The sequence below is a fragment of the Gopherus evgoodei genome, chromosome 6 (genome assembly GCF_007399415.2).
Source record: "Gopherus evgoodei ecotype Sinaloan lineage chromosome 6, rGopEvg1_v1.p, whole genome shotgun sequence".
Taxonomy (NCBI): domain Eukaryota; kingdom Metazoa; phylum Chordata; order Testudines; family Testudinidae; genus Gopherus; species Gopherus evgoodei.
Window position 1 is genome coordinate 44,903,219 of NC_044327.1, and position 22,702 is coordinate 44,925,920.

Below are 22,702 nucleotides of genomic sequence, written 5' to 3' on the forward strand. Positions count from 1 at the left end.
CTAGCGGGGGCCGGGAGCCCCTGGCCCTTTAAATCACCACTGGAGCCCCGCTGCTGCTACCCCAGGGATGTGGCAGCGGGGCTTGGACGGCGATTTAGAGGGCCCAGGGCGGTAGTGGCGGTCGGAGCACAGGGCTCTTTAAATCGCTGCCAGAGCCGTGGGTGTGGTAGCGGTGGCTGGGAGCCCCAGGCCCTTTAAATCACTCCCAGAGCTACCAGCTGCAGAGGCTGCTGGGAGCCCCAGGACTAGGGAGCCATTTAAATGGCCTGGGGCTCCAGCTGCCGCTACCACAGTGGAGCCCCAGGCCCTTTAAATCTCTGCCAGAGCTGAGTCCAGGGTAGCAGCAGCAGCCGGGAGCCCCTGGGGCTCTGCTGCGGTAGCTGGAGCTCCGGGCTCTTTAAATCGCCCCCTAGCCCCAGGGCTCCCAGCAGTCTCTGCAGCTGGTAGCTCTGGGGGTGATTTAAAGGGCCTGGGGCTCCCAGCCACTGCTACCGCAGCTGGAGCCCTGGGCCCTTTAAATCTTGATTTAAAAGGTCTGGGGATTTAAAAGCCATGCCTCTTCTGGTTGAGGCCCAGCCCTCTACTCAGGACTCTGGAGTACCTGTAAATCCTTGAAATTACTTTCATCCCTGGTAGTAGGGTGCCCAGATGAGAAGACATGAAATACTGGGATGCGGAGGGGTGTCTGTGTGTGCTGATGGAGCAACAACAAACAACAACAACAACAAAAAACCCCAAAACCCAAGAGCCGGCGGCAGAGGAAAAAACAAAAACAAAAAGGAAAAAAAAAACCAAAAAACCCCGCCAAGAGATGCCGGAGCACAGGAAAAATTGGTGGGGGCTGAGAACCTACCGGCAGCTCCATGCCGCACCACACCAGCTCACCTTCGCTCTGCCTCCACCTCCCCTGAGCTGGCTGCAGCATCCTGCTTCTCCCCTCTCCCTCCAGTGCTTGCGCCACCATACAGCTGATTAGTGCAAGCCTGGGAGGGAGGGGTGAGGAGGAATGCAGTGTGCTTGGGGAAGAGGTGGGGCCAGGGCAGGGATTTTGGGGATGGATCCAATGGGGCAGTGAGGGGGTGGGGCTGAGGGGTGGGGCCGGGGTGGGGATTTGGGGAGGGAGGGGCAGGGCAGGGCCAGGCCAGGGTGGAGTTTGGGCGGAGGGGGCATGAGCAAAGGGGGCAAAATACTGGGACAATTCACATCCCGACCGAACAAGTAAATATCGGAACATCTGGTCACCCTACCTGGCAGTGACGTTTCTGGAGTCACACAAAGCTGATGAGCTCCTCCAAATCCTACATCAGTTTCCCGTACTTTTGCAAGCAGAGACTTGCTTTACCAATTCTACCATGTGTCTTTAAATTATCCCCTTCATGCTTTGATGAGTAGTAAACAATTTTGAAATTTAAAGTATACTGTATCCTCACTGGCATCTGAGTTAGCTCCTGTTACCGGGAATGGGGCAATTCACAACTCAGAATTATTGTTTCAGACACTCTGCAAACTCATTTTTAACTGAAACTAATAAATACAGTAACTCCTCACTTAAAGTTGTCACAGTTGCTTTGTCCACTGCTTGCAGGAAGAGCAGCCCGTTGCAGCTGGTGGGGGCTTGAAATTAGGGTGGACTGGCAGCCCCCACCATCAGCTCCCTGCTCCCCTAAGTTCCCTGTGCAGCAGCTGCCCAGCAGGGTATCAACTGCCAGCAGTTCAGCTGTCCCTCCTCCCACTGCCATGTGCTGCTCCTGCCCTCTGCCTTGGAGCTGCTCCCCAAGACTCCTGCTAGCTGTACAAGGGGGGGAGGGGAGGAACACGGGGACTGTCAGGGTGTCTCCCTTCCCCCTGCACCCCACTTACCCCATTTCCATAGCGCAGGGGGACACATGACAGGGCTCAGGACAGAGAGAGCTTGCTGGCAGCAGCTGTGGTCTCAGCAAGCTGATCTAACTAATCAACCAAGTAGTGTACTTATGAGTAGGGTCAGCATACTTAAAGGGGAAATGCGCCTCTCTCTCTCTCATACATGGTGTGTGTCTCTGTCTGCGATGCTGTCTCCCCTCCCTCCATTCCTGCTGCCTTGCAGGGTGTGAGTTAACCCTCGAGGGCTCAGCTAATTGTTAGTTCCTCATTTAACAGTAAGGCATTCCCTGGGAAATATCCCAGCCTCTGACTCCTCCACCTCAGCCAAGCTTCACAATCATCATCACAGTATATTAAATTGTTTGTTTAAAACTTATACAGACAGAAAGAGAGAGAGAGAGAGAGAGAGAGAGAGTGTACACTCTCTCTCTCTCTCTCTCTCTCTCTAGTCTTTTGTCTGGTGAAAATTTTTTCCCTGGAACCTAACCCCCTCATTTACATTAATTCTTATGGGGAAATTGGATTTGCTTAACATCGTTTCGCTTAAAGTCGCATTTTTCAGGAACATAACTACAACGTTAAGTGACGAATTACTGTAGCATTCCGAGTAAAACCAGTAATTTTGGAGAGGATACACTGTATTCTTCATATGTTACAAAAAAGTCGAGTCCCTGCTGTTAAGTGCATAAGTCAACACTACATTAGCTGCAGAGTTACAACTAGCATCTCCATGACTGGATATGTATTGGCTTTTGATACAGAATACAAATATACATATGAGGTTTAGTGTACGGATGCTGGGTGTTGTATGTGGCCTGTGATCTAGAGGAGCTCAAACTAGATGATGTGGTGTTCCCTTCTGGCCTGAAACTGTGACTTTATAACACTCTTTGAATGTTCAGAAATACACCAAGAAGTCCAAACTAAATATTAAAATTGTTTTACATCAAAAATACTTATTTTAAAGACACATACTGTATCCAACAGTTACTAAAACATATATAGAAAACATCAACTTATAACAATCCCACAGACTGTACCATTTCATTGGACAGCACAGTCCCGAGAAAGTACATTGTGAACACTATATTTTGTTTGTACAGGATTAATATGAATTTAGGTTGATATCCAACACTAAGAAACATTCCTTTATCATAAGAAGTGCCATCATTGCAGAGTGCTTTTTTTTTCAGTATATTTTTTTATTAGGGATTCCTGCCATCATATCAATATACAAAACAATCAAGATATTGACAGAGAAATGTGAAATGCACTGTACAAAGATAAGGCTTGAGTTACAGGTACATTCCCCACCCAGGTCTTTTGTATTTCTATGAAATAAACCCATTTTTAATTCTTCCCAGAGTAGCATTCATAAATAAATGACAAACCACAAAATAGATTCCAAGTACATAACATTTTACCATATATCCAAGCACAGACAAATACACAATACTGTACCTACAAATTCTTCATAATCCAACTCTGTCATCGTCAGCATTAAATACAAGATTGTTTCTACGTGTGTGGATATGTATATGCCATACTATGTGTGTGTTTGTATAATATGCACACAGTGTGTGTAATACACAAAGTTCCAGCCCTTTAAAGTCCCAAGTCTTACGTTGTAAAATGGTATGTTACAGGAACTCTTTTGTTTCTCAGTGGAATTCTGTTTATAGATCAGAAAAGCTTCTGCATGGTGAGAGGAACTTTAAAGGCCAGGGCTGTATACACATACAGTAAAATACACACACACACACACACGCTTGCATTTAATCCTATATATCTCCTTGTTGCACTATCAATTCTCTGAGGTAATCTTTTCCTCATGCATTAACCATTTTCTGATAGAGTTAAATCAAACAAAACAAATGCTCCTGTTTCTGGAGCTCTATGACTTTACATAGACAAAACTACACGTTAGAACACAGTACCTAACTTTTTATAATTAAAGGATTTAATAAATAGGATCCAGCATGGAACCCTGCCCCTGTATTCTAGCAGGCTGACAGCTTTCATAAACATCACCACCTAGAATCCATCAGATGACATCTTTGTTTAGGAAACCATTTGTATGAATAATATCCTGTTAATGGCAAATGTCTACTTTAGTTCACTGTCAAAAGTTATATTAGGCTGGATAATTCTTGTTTAAGGGGAACAGATTGTTTAGCTGGACATTACGCAAGATGAAATACACACAAGACGACTAATCAATAGTGATTGCCATTGGGACCAAGCTAGCGATGAAAGACAGAGTGAGAAGAGAGGGGACTAAATGGTTCTGCGTAGTCTTTGTTCTTTGGGAAATGAGGAAACAACCCAAATGGTTACAACGGAGAAGAACAATTCCTAAGAGCTACGATTGTTTTATCCTTCTAGAGGTGTCAAAAAAAAGAAAAAAGGAGAAAACAAATTCTCCTGCTGGAAATTTCAAACTGATCATTTGCAAAGGTTTAGAGGAAACAGAATTGCAATTCCCCTTGTCAAGCATAAATGATTCTGAAGTATATGAATTACAGTTACTGTTACAATATGTATGTACAATATGATAAAGACTCAAATATCTCTCTTATTTAAAAAAATATCTTTATAAAGTACACAGACATTATGGGGTGAAGTTGCAGCCAGTACACAGGCAAAACTTCCACTGGCTTTAATTCGAGTTTTATTTGTGTTATGGCTGAAGGATCATGCTAAATGCTTTTGATTTAAAAAAACAAAAACAAAAACAGTCCTCTATGATGATGCTCCAGTTTACAAATACAGTTTCCTTTTTTCTGTAGCATTTGGATTGGGGTAGGGATATCCCACTGATTTTTCTAAATGCTCACAAGGTTTTATGTATATTCTCTACACAATATTGGGAGCAAATCCTCAGCACATTAAAGTAATAATAAATCTCATTGACTGGAGTCCTATCAATAGGGAAATAGTAGGAGTACAATGCCACACATATATGGAAAACAATCAGCATGCACAGGAAATGATGACACATTAAATGATGAGTCTCTGGGATGTGTTTCACAGAATAGTGACAAAAGGAATAAAGAACTAAGATAGTTCTCTTAAAAATATTTTGTCCTTTTATTATGATTCTGTAGAATACCTGCATGTCAACTGTACAATCTAAAGCCTTGATTTTTAAAATATTGTATACTTTTTATTCTCTAGCCATTTTTAAAAAGTAGGTTACTTATCTACCAATATAGCTAGACATTTCTGATATTTACTATCTCTTCATCTTTCCATGTTATGTACAATAATCTACATTTAGTCCAAAGATCCATCACCTTCTGGCAAAACTTACTTGCACTGTCTTATAAAAACTTAGCACTGATTGAAGTATAAGATGACAGGACACAGATGAAGGTGGATTATCATTTTCTCAATGATATTCACCACCTTTAGCTTTAGAACTGTGCCATTAAAAACTTACTTGAGGATTTTGTGTCATTTCATCTGCCCTCACCAGTCCCCCCCGCACTTGAATAAACTTTCGGTATGTTCTACAAACTGTAGGCCATCTTTTATAGAGTTATAATGAACTCATTGTCCATCCAAAATATTTAAAAAACAAACCATTGGTAAAACATTAAAAAATCCCCTACATGCCCTTGTGCATTAATTTTACCAATCTGTACACTTAAACAACTTCAGAAGTCATCTTTTGCTAAAAATTTACCAAAATATTTTAAACACATAAAAATATAAAAAACAAAAAACAAAATCAAGAAACAAAAACCCAGCATAAACATTGCTTGTATAGGCATTGGTTAGAAAAGACTGTTACACCACTAAGGAGTATATTCAAAAACATTTCCTTCTCGGCTCTATCATCATTGAGATTCAGAATGTCATGGCTTGTAATGGCAAATAATGAACCCTAGTACTATCCAGTCTTGTCTGATGCAACAGATGATCAGGAAGTCAACACTGAAATAAAAATAAGACCTCTTTTTGGTTATTTAAAGGCCACCAGATAAGCCTATAACTAAAGCAACTGTTTATGAAAAGCAAATGTTAGATCTTGAACAGTCTTTAATGGATTGAAAATGAAGATAGCTACCTGCTGATGGCCCCATGGGCATTATGAGAAGCTAATGCTAACTGAAATTTTGAATATAGCCCTTAGTTGTATCATATTTCTTTAACATTTAAGAGTTTCCCAGCATGTCACAAATGAAGTTTATTTTGCAAGCCACCCACTGCCTAAGAGGACAGTAATATTCAATGTGAAATTGCTGAAACTCTGGCGTTTGACGGATTTCATGAAGAAAGGAGATATCAAGGTCCGACTCCAAGAGGACAAGGAGGAGTGGAAACACGAACAACAACAGTCCAAAGCCTACAAAAAGAAGCCTGGAGAAGCTCTTCACAAAGGCATTTACCTGCATGTTGCCCATTACAAAGTCATAACTGTACCTAAGTGCTCTACGGGCTTCTTTCAGCTCCTCTTCCTCAGCAACCAAAAACGCATTTTCATCCGCTTCCAGTTCCTCAAATGAATCTGTATCTTCTCTCTCATTCTCTGCTCTTGATGGGATGTCAAAGAGCATGTCAATCTCATCATCAACTGGGGTGGGCAGCAAGCTGGCACTTGGGTTGTACACCAGTTCTGAGATGGTTAAAGGTTCCTCTTTGATCTTCTCTTCCTCTTCAGTGGTGAGATCTACACTCTCCCCAGCATCCTTAGCAGGGGAATTAGATATCAAAGGTACAGAGATTTCATCTTCCTTAGGCAGCTGGATACCTAAAGAAGGGAGATAAAAGGACTCAATTTCTGATGTCAGACAAATTCATTCTTTCAGTAAGATTCTGTATAAGAGACTGTACAAATGAAATGTACTTTCAGAACACAGTGGTGGAAGGAGGATGCCACAATCACTAGCTTATAACCTTGATTACTGAAATTGGTAACCTTTTAGTACTGTATAGTTGTGGCTGGCATAGACTAATAGGACATTCCCATTAAAATTCCACCTATTCTGCAGCAGAGGAGGAGTGTCTTTTACAGGAACTCAATCCTCTGAAACTTGAGATCTGATTACCTTTTAATCTTAGCATACATAAATTAAGGCCATTATTTGTGGTTAACTGCAGCATATGGAAAGTGAAGGAGGTCATTTTCTACTAGAAGGCAGACTTCCAATAATCCAGCTCCTGTTTTTACTATATAAACAGGTGTTACTGGGATGCATTTAGGAAAACGTAGCTCCAACCTTCATTTGAAATGAGAGACAAGAAAGTGATAGGATATCACCTAGAGGTTGGGGAAATTTAATCACTGCCATTCAACCACAAGTGTCATGACATCAGAATAGGTTATTATAAATTCTTGTCAACAGGAAACCATGTGAAAGGAGGAGAAGACGGACTACACACTAGGAGATATGTATGGAAGTGAATGGATACCTTGGGTCCTGATAGGAATCTCTCTCTCCCATGTCTGTCTCCTTCCTTCCTTGTCCCTCGCTCACCTACACTCCCTCCTTGTTATCAGTCTCATCTCCCTCTCCTTGACGCTTCTCTTTTCCAGCCCCCCTCCCTCACACTAAATCTCTCTTATTGTCACCAATCTGTCTCTCTCTCTTCCTTTCTTTTGTTCTCAAGTTTTCCATCTCCCAATCCCCTGAAGTTTCTCCCTTCACTTTCTTCTTCTCCGCTCCTAACCCACTAGGTTTCCTCCAATATGCCACTATATTCTCTTTAGTTGGCACTGACAACAGCAAAGTGAAAATAATTTAAAAATCCCAATTTGAAAAGTGCTCTGGCTGAGTCATGATTGCTATATGAGTGCATCAAAAATCCCAGTGTTTTTAATCACTTCAGTCAACTGCTATTAGCAATGAGTAGCAGAATGGAGGAAGTGGGCAAGGGAAAGGAAGGGACTCAAACAAGGAGTGGGGATTTTGAAAGGAGACAATGGAGTTGTGATAGAACAATTTCAAATTTATTCCCATGTATAACTACTATTAGCAGCTGTAGATGTTCTCCATCTTTAAAACAGAACAGTCCCCAAATAAAGATACATGGGTATGTGTGGTAATAATAAAATAAGTAACACTTCCACGTTATGGCGCACATCATGTGGCAAACTTTTAGAGCTGGATGCACAAAAGAAATTAGGCATGGTGATGCTGAGCCTGAGTTAGGTGCCTAGGCTCTCTATGCAATGAATGGGAACAGATAAGAGGCCTTAGAATGTGATTGACAAAAAGCCAGTATGCTAGATGGGGAGCTGCTAATGCTAGCCAGTGGGAGATACCAACAAGAGGGTTGTGTGCTAAACCCTACCATTCTCACAGAAAGAGTCACCTAAATTCAAACTACAGGGAGGCGCCTCTCTCTGCTTGCTGTTGTCAGCTGTGAACCCTCTCCTGGAGTTAGGCCCCTCTGCCATGTTAGCATGAAGAAGTGGTAGTACCCATCTTTATAACTTTTAGCTCAGTGGTTAGAGCACTCACCTGGGATGTGGGAAATGCACGTTCAATTTGCCCCCCTCCATGAGCCTTTTGGACTGCTGCTGCACACTGTGCAAATGTTTTCAGAAACTATTCACAATGACTCCAAGAGAGGTAAGAGCTAATTTAGATCCCAGCATTTTGAATGTATAGCTGGGATCATTTTTTCCATTGTGCATTACTTTGCATTTATCACCATTAATTTCATCTGCCTTTTTGTTGCTCAGTCTCCCAGTTTTGTGAAATCCCTTGGTTAAGTCCAAAGCTGACTGAAAACAGTTACAATTCTGAATAATTTTGTATCATCTGCAAATTTAGCCACCTCATTGTTTACCCCTTTTTCTGGAGCATTTATGAATATGTTGAACAGCAATGGTCCCAGTATGTATCTCTGGAGGACGCTACTGTTTACTTCTCTCCACTGTGAAAACTGACCATTTATTCCTAGCCTTTGTGTTCTATCTTTTAAGCAGTTACTGATCCATGAGAGGACCTTCCTTCCTATCCCATCACTGCTTACTCTGCATAAAAACCTTTGATGTAGGATCTTGTGAAAGGCTTTCTGAAAGTCCAAGTATAGTGTATCAATTGGAGCTCCCTTGTCCACATGCTTGTTAACACCCTCAAAGAATTCTAATAGATTGGTGAGGCATGATTTCCTTTTACAAAAGCCATGCTGACTCTTCCCCAACATATTGTGTTTATCTATGTATCTGATAATTCTGTTCTTTACTATAGTTTAGCCAATTTGCCTGGCACTGAAATTAGGCTTACTGGGCTGTAATTGCCAGGATTGCATCTGGAGTTTTTAAAAATAAATACATTTAAAAAAAATCAGGGGTGTATTAGCTATCTGCTAATAGGTTACATACCACAGTTAGTAGTTCTCCAATTTCATATACAAATTCCTGCAGAACTCTTGGGTGAATACTATCTGGTCCTAGTGACTTGTTACTGTTTAATTATCAATTTGTTCTAAAACCTCTTCTACTGACACCTCAAACTAGGACAGTTCCTTAGCTTTGTCACCTAAAAAGAATGGCTCAGGTGTGGGAATCTCCTCTGCAGTGAAGACAGATGCAAAGGATTCATTTAGTTCCTCTGCAATGGCCTTGTCTTCCTTGAGTGCTCCTTTAACACACTGATAGTCACTGGCCTCACTGATGATTTGTCAGGATTCCTGCTTCTGATATACTTAACATTTTTTGCTGTTAGTTTTTGTGTCTTTTGCTAGTTGATATTCACATTCTTTTTTGGCCTGCTTAATTATACTTTTACACCTGGCTAACCAGAGTTTATGCTCCTTTCTATCTTCCTCACTAGGATTGGACGTACAATTTTTAAAGGATGTCTTTTGGCCTCTGAGCGCCCCTTTTACTCTGTTTAGCCATGGTTGCTTTTTTATTTTTTTAAATTTTGAGTTCACATTTAGTTTGAGCCTGCATTACGGAGTCTTAAATAGTTTCCAAGCAGTTTGCAGGCCTTTCACTCTTGTGAGTGTTCCTTTTAATTTCCGTTTAACTAGCTTCCTCATTTTTATGTAGTTCCTGTTTGAAGTTAAATGCTACTATTTTGAGTTTGTTTGGTTCTCCCTCTCCCACACAATGATGTTAAATTTAACTACATTATGTTGCTATTACCGAGCAGTTCAGGTATATTCTCCTGTTGGACAATATCCTGTGGTCCACTTAGGACTAAATCAAGAATTGCCTCTCCCTTTTTGGGTTCCAGGACTAGCTGCTCCAAGAAGCAGTCATTAATGGTGGCTATACATTTTATTTCTGCATCCCATCCTGAGGTGACATGTACCCAATCAATATGGGAGTAGCTGAAATCCCCCCATTACTGGGTTTTCTGTTTCTGTAGTCTCTCTAACCACCTTGGGCATTAAACAATCACCATCTCCATCCTAGTCATAAATACTTATATTGCCAATGGGGGGGGGGGGGGAAGAGAGAGAGAGAGAGAGAGATTGATTCCACCATGCAAGTTAGACAGCTGAACACCTGGTTTGTGACTTGCTCTGGGGCTTAGGTGGGAAATAGGTGTCCAGATGCCTAGAGTGAGGTGGCAGTGCACATCCCTTGAGTCAGGAACTTAGGTGCCTACAGGGTTCAGTGGGGGTTTTGTGCTTTGCAGTGGTCCTGAAACTAAAGTGGACTTAGACATCTAACTCCTTTTGTGCATCCAGGTTTTAGTGCTTTACAAATGATTGATAAAGCCTCACAACAACCCTGGGAGGTACACAGGTGCATCCATCTACAGAGGACAAAACCAACACAAAGAGATTAAGTGACTTGCCAAAGTAACCCCAGAACCTCATGTCAGAGCTGTAATTAGAACCCTGATCAACTGACTCGCAGTTCTTTGCTTAAAGCAAAAGTTTAAATACCAATAGACACAAAGGCCCTAAACCACCACTGCAGTTTTAATAAGATACACAGGTGTAAAATGAGAGTAATACCATGGAGGTTCACAGCCAGATGCTACATGACAAGTGAGGTATAAATAATAAGGTGCATGGCCATTAATTACTGGATAAAGAATATTTCTGATATCCTGAATGTCAAAGCCAAATTTTCAAACTTTCTTGCTTAAAGTAAGGCACCTAACTCCATATTTAAGTACCTAATTAAGTGGCCCGATTTTCAGAAGTGCTGGACTTCCATTTAATCCAATGGGTGCAAAGGTTAAATCAGGACACTTATTTAGGTGCCTAAAATAGATTTAGGTGCCTAATTTTAGGCATCCAAGTTTGAACATCTTTGCCCTATGCCTTCTTCTACTTGTTTAGGCACAAGGTCACTAACACCTTCTTAATATAATTCCTACCACACAGGGGACAAATGCAACTGCTCCAAAGCAAGGTCACCCTCATTTGTGCTTCTGAGCCATCTCCCCCACCCCATGGTGAATTCCAGTGTGCATAATATGCAGAGAGAACACATACAAGGAATATCATATTAATATGATTAACATTGTTCTCATCTCAGACATCTAGCAAACTTCTTTTGGCTTGCTGGTAACATACAGAAAGAAGGCAGTGGAGTAAATTCCTTTAGCTAATGATTTTTTGAGAGGTAGTGTGAAGAGTTACGACATGAAAATGGAATGGCAGGTCCCAGTTACATAGCACTATTATTTAGTTTGAGCTAATTATTTAGGAGCAAGACTATGAAGGGGACCACTCATGAAAAAGCCAAACCAATTAGGGTTATAAATGTATGTTATCCACAGTCATTCACTAATATGGTACTTAAGACATACATTATCCTCAACTTCAGCGAAGGAAAAATAGTGCATTCACATGTTGGCAGTGGGCAGCAGATTTTTCAGAATGTCAAACAGGAATTCTGAATGAAACAGGTACAGCATAATCCAATGCTGCATGTCATGAGTAAATGTACTATGTTGAGATCTCACCATAAATATAAGCTTCAGCAGTTATCACCTCTAAATGTGTGATTATGGCTAGAAAAGTGATCTTGTAAACATGTCAGTGTTCCACATTTACTCTCTGTATCAAGTGCCCTTGGTTTGCAAGTCAAAAGGGGGCTATATTTTCCACTACCTTGCATATCATGCTGTCCTTTATAGTAGTGTAAAAGCCTATCAAATCAGAACGGTAGTGTTATACACCTGCTTGAGACAGATGTAAATTACTGCAGGTGGTGTCTGGCAATGAAAACTACAGGCCAGTGTTTCTAACTGCCAATGCTGCAAGGTCAATCTGAAAAATAAAGAACTAAAACAATTTCTTCTCTTCTTTCCTTCATACTCAGCACTTACTAAAACATTTGTAAAATCAAGGATTCTGGAAACTTGCATTGTCCACTTATTGCAAGTTAAATTTCCAGTCCTATTAAAGTATACTAGTATATATTCTGGGGCTCATTAGTTTGACAGAATCATGTCATGACATGGCATCATATCATAAATGCCATGCCATTATGGCAGAACATGATTAAAAATGTTGATTTTATAAAATTATATGCAAACATACTGTCAAGATACAGCAATGCAAACTTTATGACATTATGCCACAACAAATTTTCCGGCAGAATTTACATCATCTTATAAGTTGGCCCCTTTGTTAGTGTTTGAATACATTTCAAGAGCATTTGAACTAAAGGTTAACTAAAATGATGAGCCCCTGTTAAAAGAAAATCCCTAAGACTTTTGAGAACCTGGTGAAAGAGAGATGAAAAAACCCCAAAGTAATCTTGGAGACAATTATTTAATTTAGTCTCTGTCACACCTGGCAATCTTTTGCACTTATTTGTGTATGAACCCTATTTTGTCTTCAACGCTAATTCAGTCAGGGAGGATACATTAAAGTTTTCTGAGAGGTTTTACAGTTCACTGCTTTCTCAATACTAGTTAAGGTGGGTTTTTTTACATCTCTTTTACATTTAAAATTATTTACTTCTGTGGAGTTAGTCCTGATGTACATCAATATCAAGCCCATTATTTTTCAACTGCACCCCATTAATATATTGAAGAAAACCTTCAGTTATTCCAAAATAAAGAAATCCAAAACGCATTGGGTTCAATTACATGAAAAAAATGACATGGATTAGCAGTTCAACCTGGTTAGTTATAATTAGTGAAATGTCAGAGATAAGCTAAGAATAGTCATCATTGTACATCAGCTATCATTCAAAAGGTCCCTAACTACTCTTTTCAGGACTGTTTTGTTGTTTCAAAACTTATAGGTTTATACCTTTTTTCTTTCCTGAAAGGCTGCAGGAGTAAAGTTCCACTTGCTAGCAAAAATGAGTAATTCACACTTAAATATACAGCATGTTAAATAATTTATCCAGTGGATCTCATTCATCTTTTGATCTTATCCTTTTTCAGCTCTCAGTAGTTCCTCCTTCTCTCTACCCCATTAAAAGTAGTATTCTGTTAATAATAATATATTCTGCTTCCCTCAAAATGATCTATTTTTAGTATGACAAACTACAAAGAAAATCTGGATACCAGACTTCTGTGAAAAGAGTCCTAAAAGCAGCTGAGTATATTAGAATGAAACTTACCAGCACTTCTAGCTGTGATCCTTGACCCATGCCTCAGCAAGCGAATACACACATCTTTGCTACAGTGGTTAACCATACGCAAATGAATACTTTTCCTGGTTTGGATTTTTACCAGACATTTCACCATACTGACTATTATATTTTCTATCACAGCCTTGTCAAACTACCACCCATACTGGCTCTGACCTTTCACTAAGTTTCCACTGTGTTTTAAAGGACTAAAGCCAGTTGCTCCGAATGAATCAAATGACAGGCTTCTAACATGGCCAATAAAAATATCCCATTAGGGAACAGAAGGGGAGGTTATTTTTAAACATTTCCAACTGTCTCATAATGTACAATGCAATATCTTCAATAGCATCTTTCTCACTTGGCAGTTGCTAATAAAGCAGCTGAATTACACACACAAATATAAAAATGTAATACACTAAAACATAGCAAGATGAAACAACAGGCCATAAAAAAGACACACAAAGTATCTGGGCAAAATGACAATATGATCCTTATGAAAAAAAAAATCAATTCAGCCGACAGAGTTGCACGACCAATGTTATCTGTGGGTGCATTTGTAATTATTAAAGGATAGATCTCTAGCCCCTGCATGGGACTTAAGCTGCTCTCACAGGAAGCTGAGTATTCCTTCTGCACGGGGAGGAGGTTATAAAGGTATTCTACATTTCAAGGTTTGGGACTTAGATTCCTCAGCTAAGGTCAAAGTCTGTCCTGGCCTGTGCCCTGGAATAAGTGGGAGAAGAACAGAAAAGTGCAATTGGAAAAGTGCATCTCCCTCTCTCAATGGTGGACAAAACCAGAGGATGTTCACATCCATCAGAAAAGTGTTTCTGCAGAAAGCACATTGCATTCACTGGTTAGCAAAGGATATGCTGGGTCACTAAACAGACTTAATCCATATGTGTTTACAGTGCATAACTATTTCCAACTGGAAAATGGAACAAAACAGCATGTATAGTGCCATCCTGATAGTTGTACTGGCAGTCCTTGCTGGTGCCAATGAAGCCACACGAGGAAGGAACAGAGCATCTCAGCCCTGTAACACTCATCCTGGATGTTCAAACACTTGTGGTGCTGCCAAACCCTCTATATCAGAGGCTCTTGCTCTTTCTGAACCATAGAGGAGAATGAATTGTCCCCACACATTGTCCTGTGGATGTTTCATGCACCCCCACTTGTTTGTCTTATGCAAGACATCTGTTTTAACTCAGCCAGATATTACTGCATCTGCATTTTAGCAAAGCATTGTTATATATAAACATACACTTGGGCTCCAAATAAGTAAGACTGTCCTCAGTGCTAGGATTCCTTTTACTGCTCCCCAAAGTAACTATGTGGAACAAAGACTGCCACTGCTACTTTCAATGCACCCACATTCCTTTTCATAAGCAAATTCTTTGCAGGGAGGAGAGAGGACCAAGTGGCCCCTTCTCTGTTTTGCCCCATTTTGCTACCTCTTCAGAAGTGACATTCCTATGTGATTCTATCAAATTCCATCATCATCCCCCTTGTAGTAATTATTAGGATATAAAATGAAAATCTTGGCTACCAAGAAGTGCAGCAGCTGTACTATTTATAGATTTACAAAATCAAGTAGAACCTGTTAAATAAATCACAACTGTGTTCTTAATTCCAGAGAAGCCTGACTCAGTGAGCAAACATCCCTTGGCCAGGACTGTGAATTATATTCAAGGGCAATCAACAGGGCCGGCTCCAGGCCACAGCACGCCAAGCGCGTGCTTGGGGCGGCATGCCGCAGGGGGGCGCTCTGCCGGTTGCCGGGAGGGTGGCAGGGGGCTCCGGTAGACCTGCCGCAGGCGTGCCTGCAGAGGGTCTGCTGGTCCCGTGGCTCCGGTGGAGCATCCGCAGGCACGCCTGCAGCAGGTCCACCGGAGCCACGGGACCACCGGACCCCCCGCAGGGAAGCCTGTGGGAGGTCCACCAGAGCAGCAGGACCGGCGAGCGGCAGAGCGCCCCCCATGGCGTGCCGCCATGCTTGGGGCGGCTAAATTGCTAGAGCCGGCCCTGGCAATCAATATACTTATGCAAAAAAATAATCCATATTGGGTTACTCTGAATCAGCCAGTTGACTGTGTTGAATTTGTGCTGAAACATTTCATCTGAAATCATATAGCTGAGTCAGTGACACTTTTGCTTTAAACTTGACACTCAGCAAGTAGGGAAGAGATTCGACCTCTAAGAAGAGAGAAGAGACAATAAGTTTCCTGATGTTGGCAATGAATGCTGTGTAATGTTCAAAAGACATTCAGCAAGGGATTTTCCAGACAGCGAATGATGTCTCTCCTGCAGTCTGGCCTTTTTGTGCTCCTCTAGTTGCACAAAGGGCCCAGAAAGCCACTAATTCCAGAATCAGGGAACCACCACCAATTATTCTGACACTCTCTAACCCTTTCCCTTCCCCCAATGTGCACTGAGCAAACAATGGATGTCCTGTAGCTGAGATTCTAGCCCACGGTTGGAAACTGCTAGAAAAGCCCTCTTGTTGGCTGCATTTAGATCTGATTTAAGCTGTCTTCAAAGCAGAGGGGGTTATAACTTCTCTTTAAGTAGACTGGTTTGGTTTTAAAAAACAGAGGAAAATCTATGACTTCCAAGACCAATATTCCCTAATATGCAAACTGTGGTTAGGATACCTAAGCTTATTACAAATGAGCCTAACACATCATTGAAAAGAAAGTGAAAGGAGTATGCAATCAACCCTCCAGATACTACTCTGGGGCACTTAAAAAAGCAAAAAACCTCTAACACTAATAATTCTAACAAGTACCATGGTGCTGGGTTGCATGGGTTTGTACAGGGATCCCCTGAATCAGATATCAGCATAATAGTTCACCAGACTGTGGCATGTGAGGTCTCTACTGAGAGCCAGTAGCCCACAGGTCATCATCACAAAATGTACATATGGATAATATTTAAGAAGTTACATATTGTTGACCAGTCATCCTACATCCATCTATACTGAAAATTATGTTTTTAAGGTCGGGGAGGTCACCAGTGGTGACGTCTCAGAAATGTTTCATTCAGGCAGGAGGTAATTATCTCCATCTGGCCATTTGTGTATTGTATGCCTCAAAATGCATGCCTAGTAGCATACTGAGCCAGGTGCAAATTAGAGATTCAGAAATCTACAAGAACAGACAACAAGCAGGGGCTGTCCTCTTTATGAATAAAGGCAAACGGTTTGGTCTAGTATATTTAGAGTGGAAAGAGACATCTTTAATCCTTCAACCATGAGGCAAACTGACAGCATGCTTATCTCATGAAAGGAGGGTCCTAGTCCAGCCTGTCTGTAATGTGCTTCAAGGACGTTAGGTGAGCAATACATTACAAGACATGAGAATATCCTGTTAATTAAGTCTAGGCTCTAAAATGCATGTCATGATTTTATTTTATATGTCTGCATTTGTTTCCAGGACTTCTACTTGCTATTACTTTAATTCTGTGCTTTGTTAAATAAATGTGTGCTTTGTTAAATAAATTTATACTGGATTTCACTATAGACATGTGTAAGTGCTGTGTGTTAAGCAGAGCAGCGGTCTGAGGTGAAACTGGTAAGCAGAGATGTACTGTTTGTTTAGAAGCAGAGGATCTGTGAATACTGTGAGTGCCCAGTGGACCAATGCCTGGACACTCCAGGAGATGCTCAGAGAGTTCAGGGGTTGGGATATGCCAATTGCTACCTGTAGAGCGACAGCACGACCTGCAAGGCTAGGGAGGAGAGCCTGTGTTGCCAGTGCAGCTGGGGAGCTGACCCAAAGCAGGCACAAAGTTTCCTCATATGAAGGGCAGATGGTAGCGAGGTGCCTCACAACCCTGGGTATCCCGGGAAATGTAACAACATGATGTTCAAACAAATGTGGAGAATATCTTAAAGGTAAGAATTCACAATTGTGTTCTGAGGGAATCCTGGCACAGCTGCTAATTGCCTCTGAAGGACATTAATCTGTATATTTCTGTAGATTTTTCAGAGGAAATGTGGGAAAACATTTGTTATTTTTGCATTGATAAAACAATTTATGCTTGCAGAACTGGATGTTTCTGTCATGGGTAGTTAAACCTACAGTTTTGTTTGATTTGAAGTTAGAGGACTGTAAATTTGAATAGCTCACAAAAAACAAATTATGCATTCTATTACACGTAGATCCACTAGGGGACTTAAGAAAGAAATGTTCAAGATTCAGTACCAAGATAAGAAAAAGCAGACACTATGGCCTGGTCTACACTGGGAGGATGTGTGTGCGATCGATCTAAGATATGCAACTTCAGCTACGAGAATAGCGTAGCTGAAGTAAACGCATCTTAAATCAAATTAAAATTACTTACTTTGCGTCCTCGCGGCACTAGATCGACGGCCGTGGCACCCCCGTCAACTTTGCTTCCGCCTCTCGCACTGCTGGAGTTCAGCAGTCAACGGGAGAGCAATCGGGGATCGATTTATCACGTTTACACTATACGCAATAAATCAATCGCTATCTGCTGATGCAGCGGGTAGTGCAGATGTACCCTTCAAGTCACACATTATGGACTTTGCTCCACTAATGAGATAAAGATCTCACCATTCAAAAATAATTGACTAATTAGCAAAAAATAAAAGTATAGATAAATTGAGTAAAAGATGATTATTACATTTACAGGGGTTTACAAGAAAATTAGAAAAGCTGCCTCCAATCTGTCGCAATCTCAAAATGGAATGGTTATTTAATTTTAGAAAGCCATGGAGCCTTGTGATGCCCTGCTGCCTGCTAGACCCTGTTTTGTACAGCAGGTATAATCAGCACTCAGAAGTACTATTTGCTAATTTTAAGATCAAAGGCAGTTTGTTTCCACAATGCAAAATATTTAACATTTTTCTCACCATCTGATATACAGTAATCTGTGCTGTATTTTATATTCAACTGGAATGATTTTAAGAATGCAAATGCATAATTGCACATATGTTCAATAGATGAAGTGCAGTTCTAACCTGAAGTAATGATTTAGAAATAATTTTTTTTTAAATAAATGTGATATAGCTCTGCTCTGTGCACTGAAAAAAGAAAAGTGAACTAGGTTAGAAATAGTACAGAATCCTTGCTGCACAAAAGGATCTTTCTGAACTTTAAAGATTACATTAAACCCTTATACTAAAGCCCACAGACTGTTATTTTATTAATCTGTTTTAAAATATCGAAATTGTTATGCAAAAGTGGCCAAATATTTAAAGTTGTGTGCCTAAGTTGTATGCATAAGATTTCCATGTGCACCTGCTGCATGCATGAAGTTCGTATTTTGACATACAAACTTGGATTGGCAAATGTAAAATGGGTAACAACTGTAAGTACCTGAGAGTGTGTGTAGCTACGTATATGGGAGTGCAAGTGCAGGTTTCAAGTGTAACAGCAACAAAGAGAATTACAGGTCAAGTATTCCATCTGCACAGGTTTCTCACTCAAAGACTGAGCTGCTTGAGGGATTTGTCAAAGTAAAGTAAAGCAATAACACTGCAAAAGACAATGCACAAATCTAGGTCAAGGCCCAACGTTACTAAGTATAAATTTATATCCAATTGTATACCCTGTATATAGCTATCTTTTAATTAGACAGGTAAAGGTACATACAGAGGGCAGGATAAGATATCTCCAAACACAAAAAGAGGCACATACACAGAGCCTCTCAGTCCCAGAGGATATATCCTCAGAAAAAATATATCCCGAATGTGGCCAACTCAAATAGAACAAAGGTAAAGAAGTACAGAACTCTATGTGGAGGAAGAGCTTGGGGAAGCTGACTTTGGGAATTAGTTCTGCAGTGCCAAGAATCAGAAGGCCTCTTTCCTGGAGCCAAACCTCATCACTAAGACATAGTAAAAGTGTGCAGTGAGATTCATGCACAAATTTTCAGTTAAAAAAGACTTTAAAGCTAACAATTAACTGACGCTAACAATTAAAGCCACTCTGCTTCAGACTGTTTGACATATGATCCATAGACCTCCATAGGTCAGAGCAGTAATTAATGCAATGTCTTAAAATAGTCCCTTAGTCATTCAGAGGTGGATTTTATAAACCGTGCCCACTGAATAAGTGTTGATTAAAACAAAAAGTTGGGTGGACTTCCTAAAGTCTTAGTCTACTCCAAATAAAGTATGAAGGATCTTTGGATGTCGAGCTTGTGGAAAAGGACCTCAAGGGGATGGGCATGAGAGTAAGAAAATGTTCAAAAGTGGCAGACTGAAGTAGAGATCCATCACCAACTTTAGAAAGAATTTAGGGTGAGACTAGAGCATCATCCTTTTCTTTGTAAAACTTGGCATAAGGTAGAAAGTCACTAAAAAGACTCAAAATTGCTCACTCAGCGAGCTAAAGTCACTGCTACCAGCAGAATAACCTTCCATGTAAGAAATGTGAGCTCACATGTATCAAGTGGCTTAAATGGCACTTCTCAGTTTGTCAGAACCACATTCATATCCCATGACTCAGGGGGCTTTTTAATGCGGAGGTTCAAATGTGTCAAGCCCTGCTTTAACCTGGTGACTAAGGGATGCAGAGACACTGGTCTACTTTTGCTAGTTCCTGACAGGCAAAATAACAGCTAAATAAACGCAAAGAATTAGGCTTTATTACAGACACAGGAACACAGAGAGCAACCTAGCAGGTTTTGTGGGGGTACTGCGCTGGGGTTCACTTGGGTCCAGCAGGGCTAGACAGCAGGACATGGTTCAACAGTCTCATAACGCTGGGACAGCCCTGCCAGGCAATCTGAGGGGCTGGTGGCCGAGTCAGAGTCCACTGTCCCCTGGTGCTTCCTGGGTTCCTCCAGTGTCTGAGAGCATAGAGGCAAGTAGGGGAACCTGGGCCCTCCCTTTCCACCAGTCCCAACCCAGACCCCAATGGGAAAAAGGTTAAGGAAGTCTCAGTCCCTACTTGCTGGTACAAAAGACCAGCCTCCGCTGGGCCACTGCCTACCTCCTCTGTTCTCTTTTCAGTTTGTGGCATGGTCTCAGCACTTGTTTTCCCTCCCCATTTCAGTAATTCAGACAGTCAGTTAGGCCTTCCAGCTCAGGGTCCAGTTGCTCTCCCTTCTCAGGAAGAACAGGGGTAGAAAGAGGACCCAGGCCAGTGGCCTCCCAGTTGGGTCTTACTCTCAGTCCAGATCGTTCCCTGGTAGATCCCTCTGTTCCAGAAGCTAAAGCCTGGCTGCCTTCCTGCAGCAGTCTCAGAGTTCCCTTTTAAGCAGGTCCTCTCCTTTTAAGCATGCTCTGCTGCTGCTGAGGGACGGGGCCTTCTTGGTCTAATAGTGCTCCACAATTCCCTTAGCCTCAGTTTGGGTCTGTAAACCCCATCACAGGCACCTAAAGAGATCCACATGTGCCCATTTGCCCCGCAGTGAAAACCTTTCCTAGGGGCACAATACAGGAACTCAACTCAGGCTTCTGCTTCAAAGATGAATTATTTGAAGTACTCCAAATCAGCTTATTGTATGGGCAGGAGTTAAACATATCTGACACACACACCTCTAATGCTCATCTCCATAGAGAGGTCACGCTCATCTGCAAGGGACATCTTGTACCTACATTAATGCTTTTTAAAATTACCTCCTTCTGGGTCATAGCCAGGGAGAACAACATTCTAGAAATGAAACAAATAGCAAAGCAAGACTCTGGATCCATGTTGAGATCCATACAAAATCTAAAAGTGCTTTAGGCAGCATCAATATGGATCAGGGGATTGATCAATCTGGAAAACCTGGAACATGACAAGTACTAATTACTTTTCTTCAGAAAAAAACTCCAAAGCTGGCACTTTTTTGTGTGCAAAGTTCCTAACACACTGGAGTCTTGAGAATGCTGATTATTAAGGCTTTGTCTATGGTACCACTTTTGTTGGTAAAACTTCTGTCAGTCAGGGGTGTGAAAAAACCACACATCCCTGAGGACATAAGTTTCACTGGCAGAAGTGCTGGTGTGGACAGTGCTATGTCAGCAGGAGAGGCTTTCCTGCCAACAGCCAATGTCGCTTGTTGGGGGTGGTTTAATTATGCTGGCAGAAGAGCATTACACAGGAGACATTACCGCAGCACAGCTGTAGCAGTACAACTGTGCCACTGTGAGGTCCTTAGGGTAGTCATAGCCTAAGAAATGCACAAAAGTGCTACATAACTTGGGACAAAAGGCTTGCAGTGTTAAGGTTACGATGCTAAAGTATTAAAAAAGGTGCTCTGAGGATATCAATGAAGCATACCAGATCAGCCCAGAGGCAGTAGGAGGTCATGGGTTCTGAAAAGAATTCTACTTCTATGACCACCAAGCCAATAGTGCAGAAGAACAGACAGACCAGCAAAAACTGAAAGTTTATTGAAGCAAAGATACCTGAGATGCTGTCAGTGGAAGTGCCAGACTCCTGCAGAGAGCTCTTTCCCTGACCACAGTTGAGCAAGAACCTGTTAGAACGTTCTAGGAAATGAGACAGCAGAAGTTGGAAGTGTGACTGGGAGGATGTGAAAGGTTTAATTGTCTCGTGTTTATTCCCATGGCTTCAGAGAATAAAAACTCAGTTAAGGGATTTCTGCCCTGTCTTGCAATGGGAGCGGGAGACTCAATAGTGAGAATCCTGAGAGGACAGTATCTTTAAACAAAAGTATTTTCCGTTAACTGTAAATAGAAAGACATTAACCTTCATTTCTATCATATCACCAGGGAAACGGTCCTGATAATTACCACCATCTCCCAGCACATTTCTTAAACAAATCTACTTGTTTCTCTAGGGTTTTGTATTCCTCTCTCTCTGAAAAGTCTGACAAGATGATTCAGGTTGCTCAGCAATATAACGAACAACAGGCACCTATTACTAGCCTGAAAAATCCAGGAGTACGGTCATTTTAAAAAGTTTCAGGGGGCTGGGGAGGAACATAATTAAGTTATAATGTTGAAATGTGATTGTGGCCTGCCCAGGATGCAATGGGTGGGAGAGGTGCTGACAACGTGCCTCTCAAGGCAGACTAGGCCAGATTTTAAACCTGTCCTCCCTAAACTGTGAATGTGACCTAGTAGTTTTGTTAAAATATTTTAATGCTATGAAGACAAAGATGTAGAGCTTCAGAAAAGAGTGTTTCCCACTCTCCCTCTTTCCAGAACCATTGCTTTTAATTATCGCTGTTAACCACTTGGACTGTGTCTGTCTACATGAATCAGCGCTCTGTCCAGTGGCTCTCACTCACTTCTTGTTGCAATGCACTAATTGAGAATGATCTTCTGAATGCTCAAGACACATGGGAGTGCAAGATCTAGGACACCTGGCACAGAAAGGGGCAAGGAGGTCCTTGCCA

The 22,702-nt window shown here is 41.4% G+C and overlaps 1 protein-coding gene across 2 annotated transcripts in view; it reads right to left on the reverse strand.

The window, feature by feature from the left end:
- Positions 1-3,058: 3,058 nt before the first annotated feature.
- FRMD3 (FERM domain containing 3) overlaps positions 3,059-22,702 on the reverse strand; it is a 206,055-nt gene continuing 186,411 nt past the window's right edge. For both annotated transcript variants that reach the window (XM_030567430.1, XM_030567428.1), the window contains exon 14: positions 3,059-6,619. In XM_030567430.1, the coding sequence (XP_030423290.1) occupies positions 6,024-6,619 (596 nt within the window). In that variant the 3' untranslated portion in view covers positions 3,059-6,023. The remainder of the gene's footprint in view (positions 6,620-22,702) is intronic.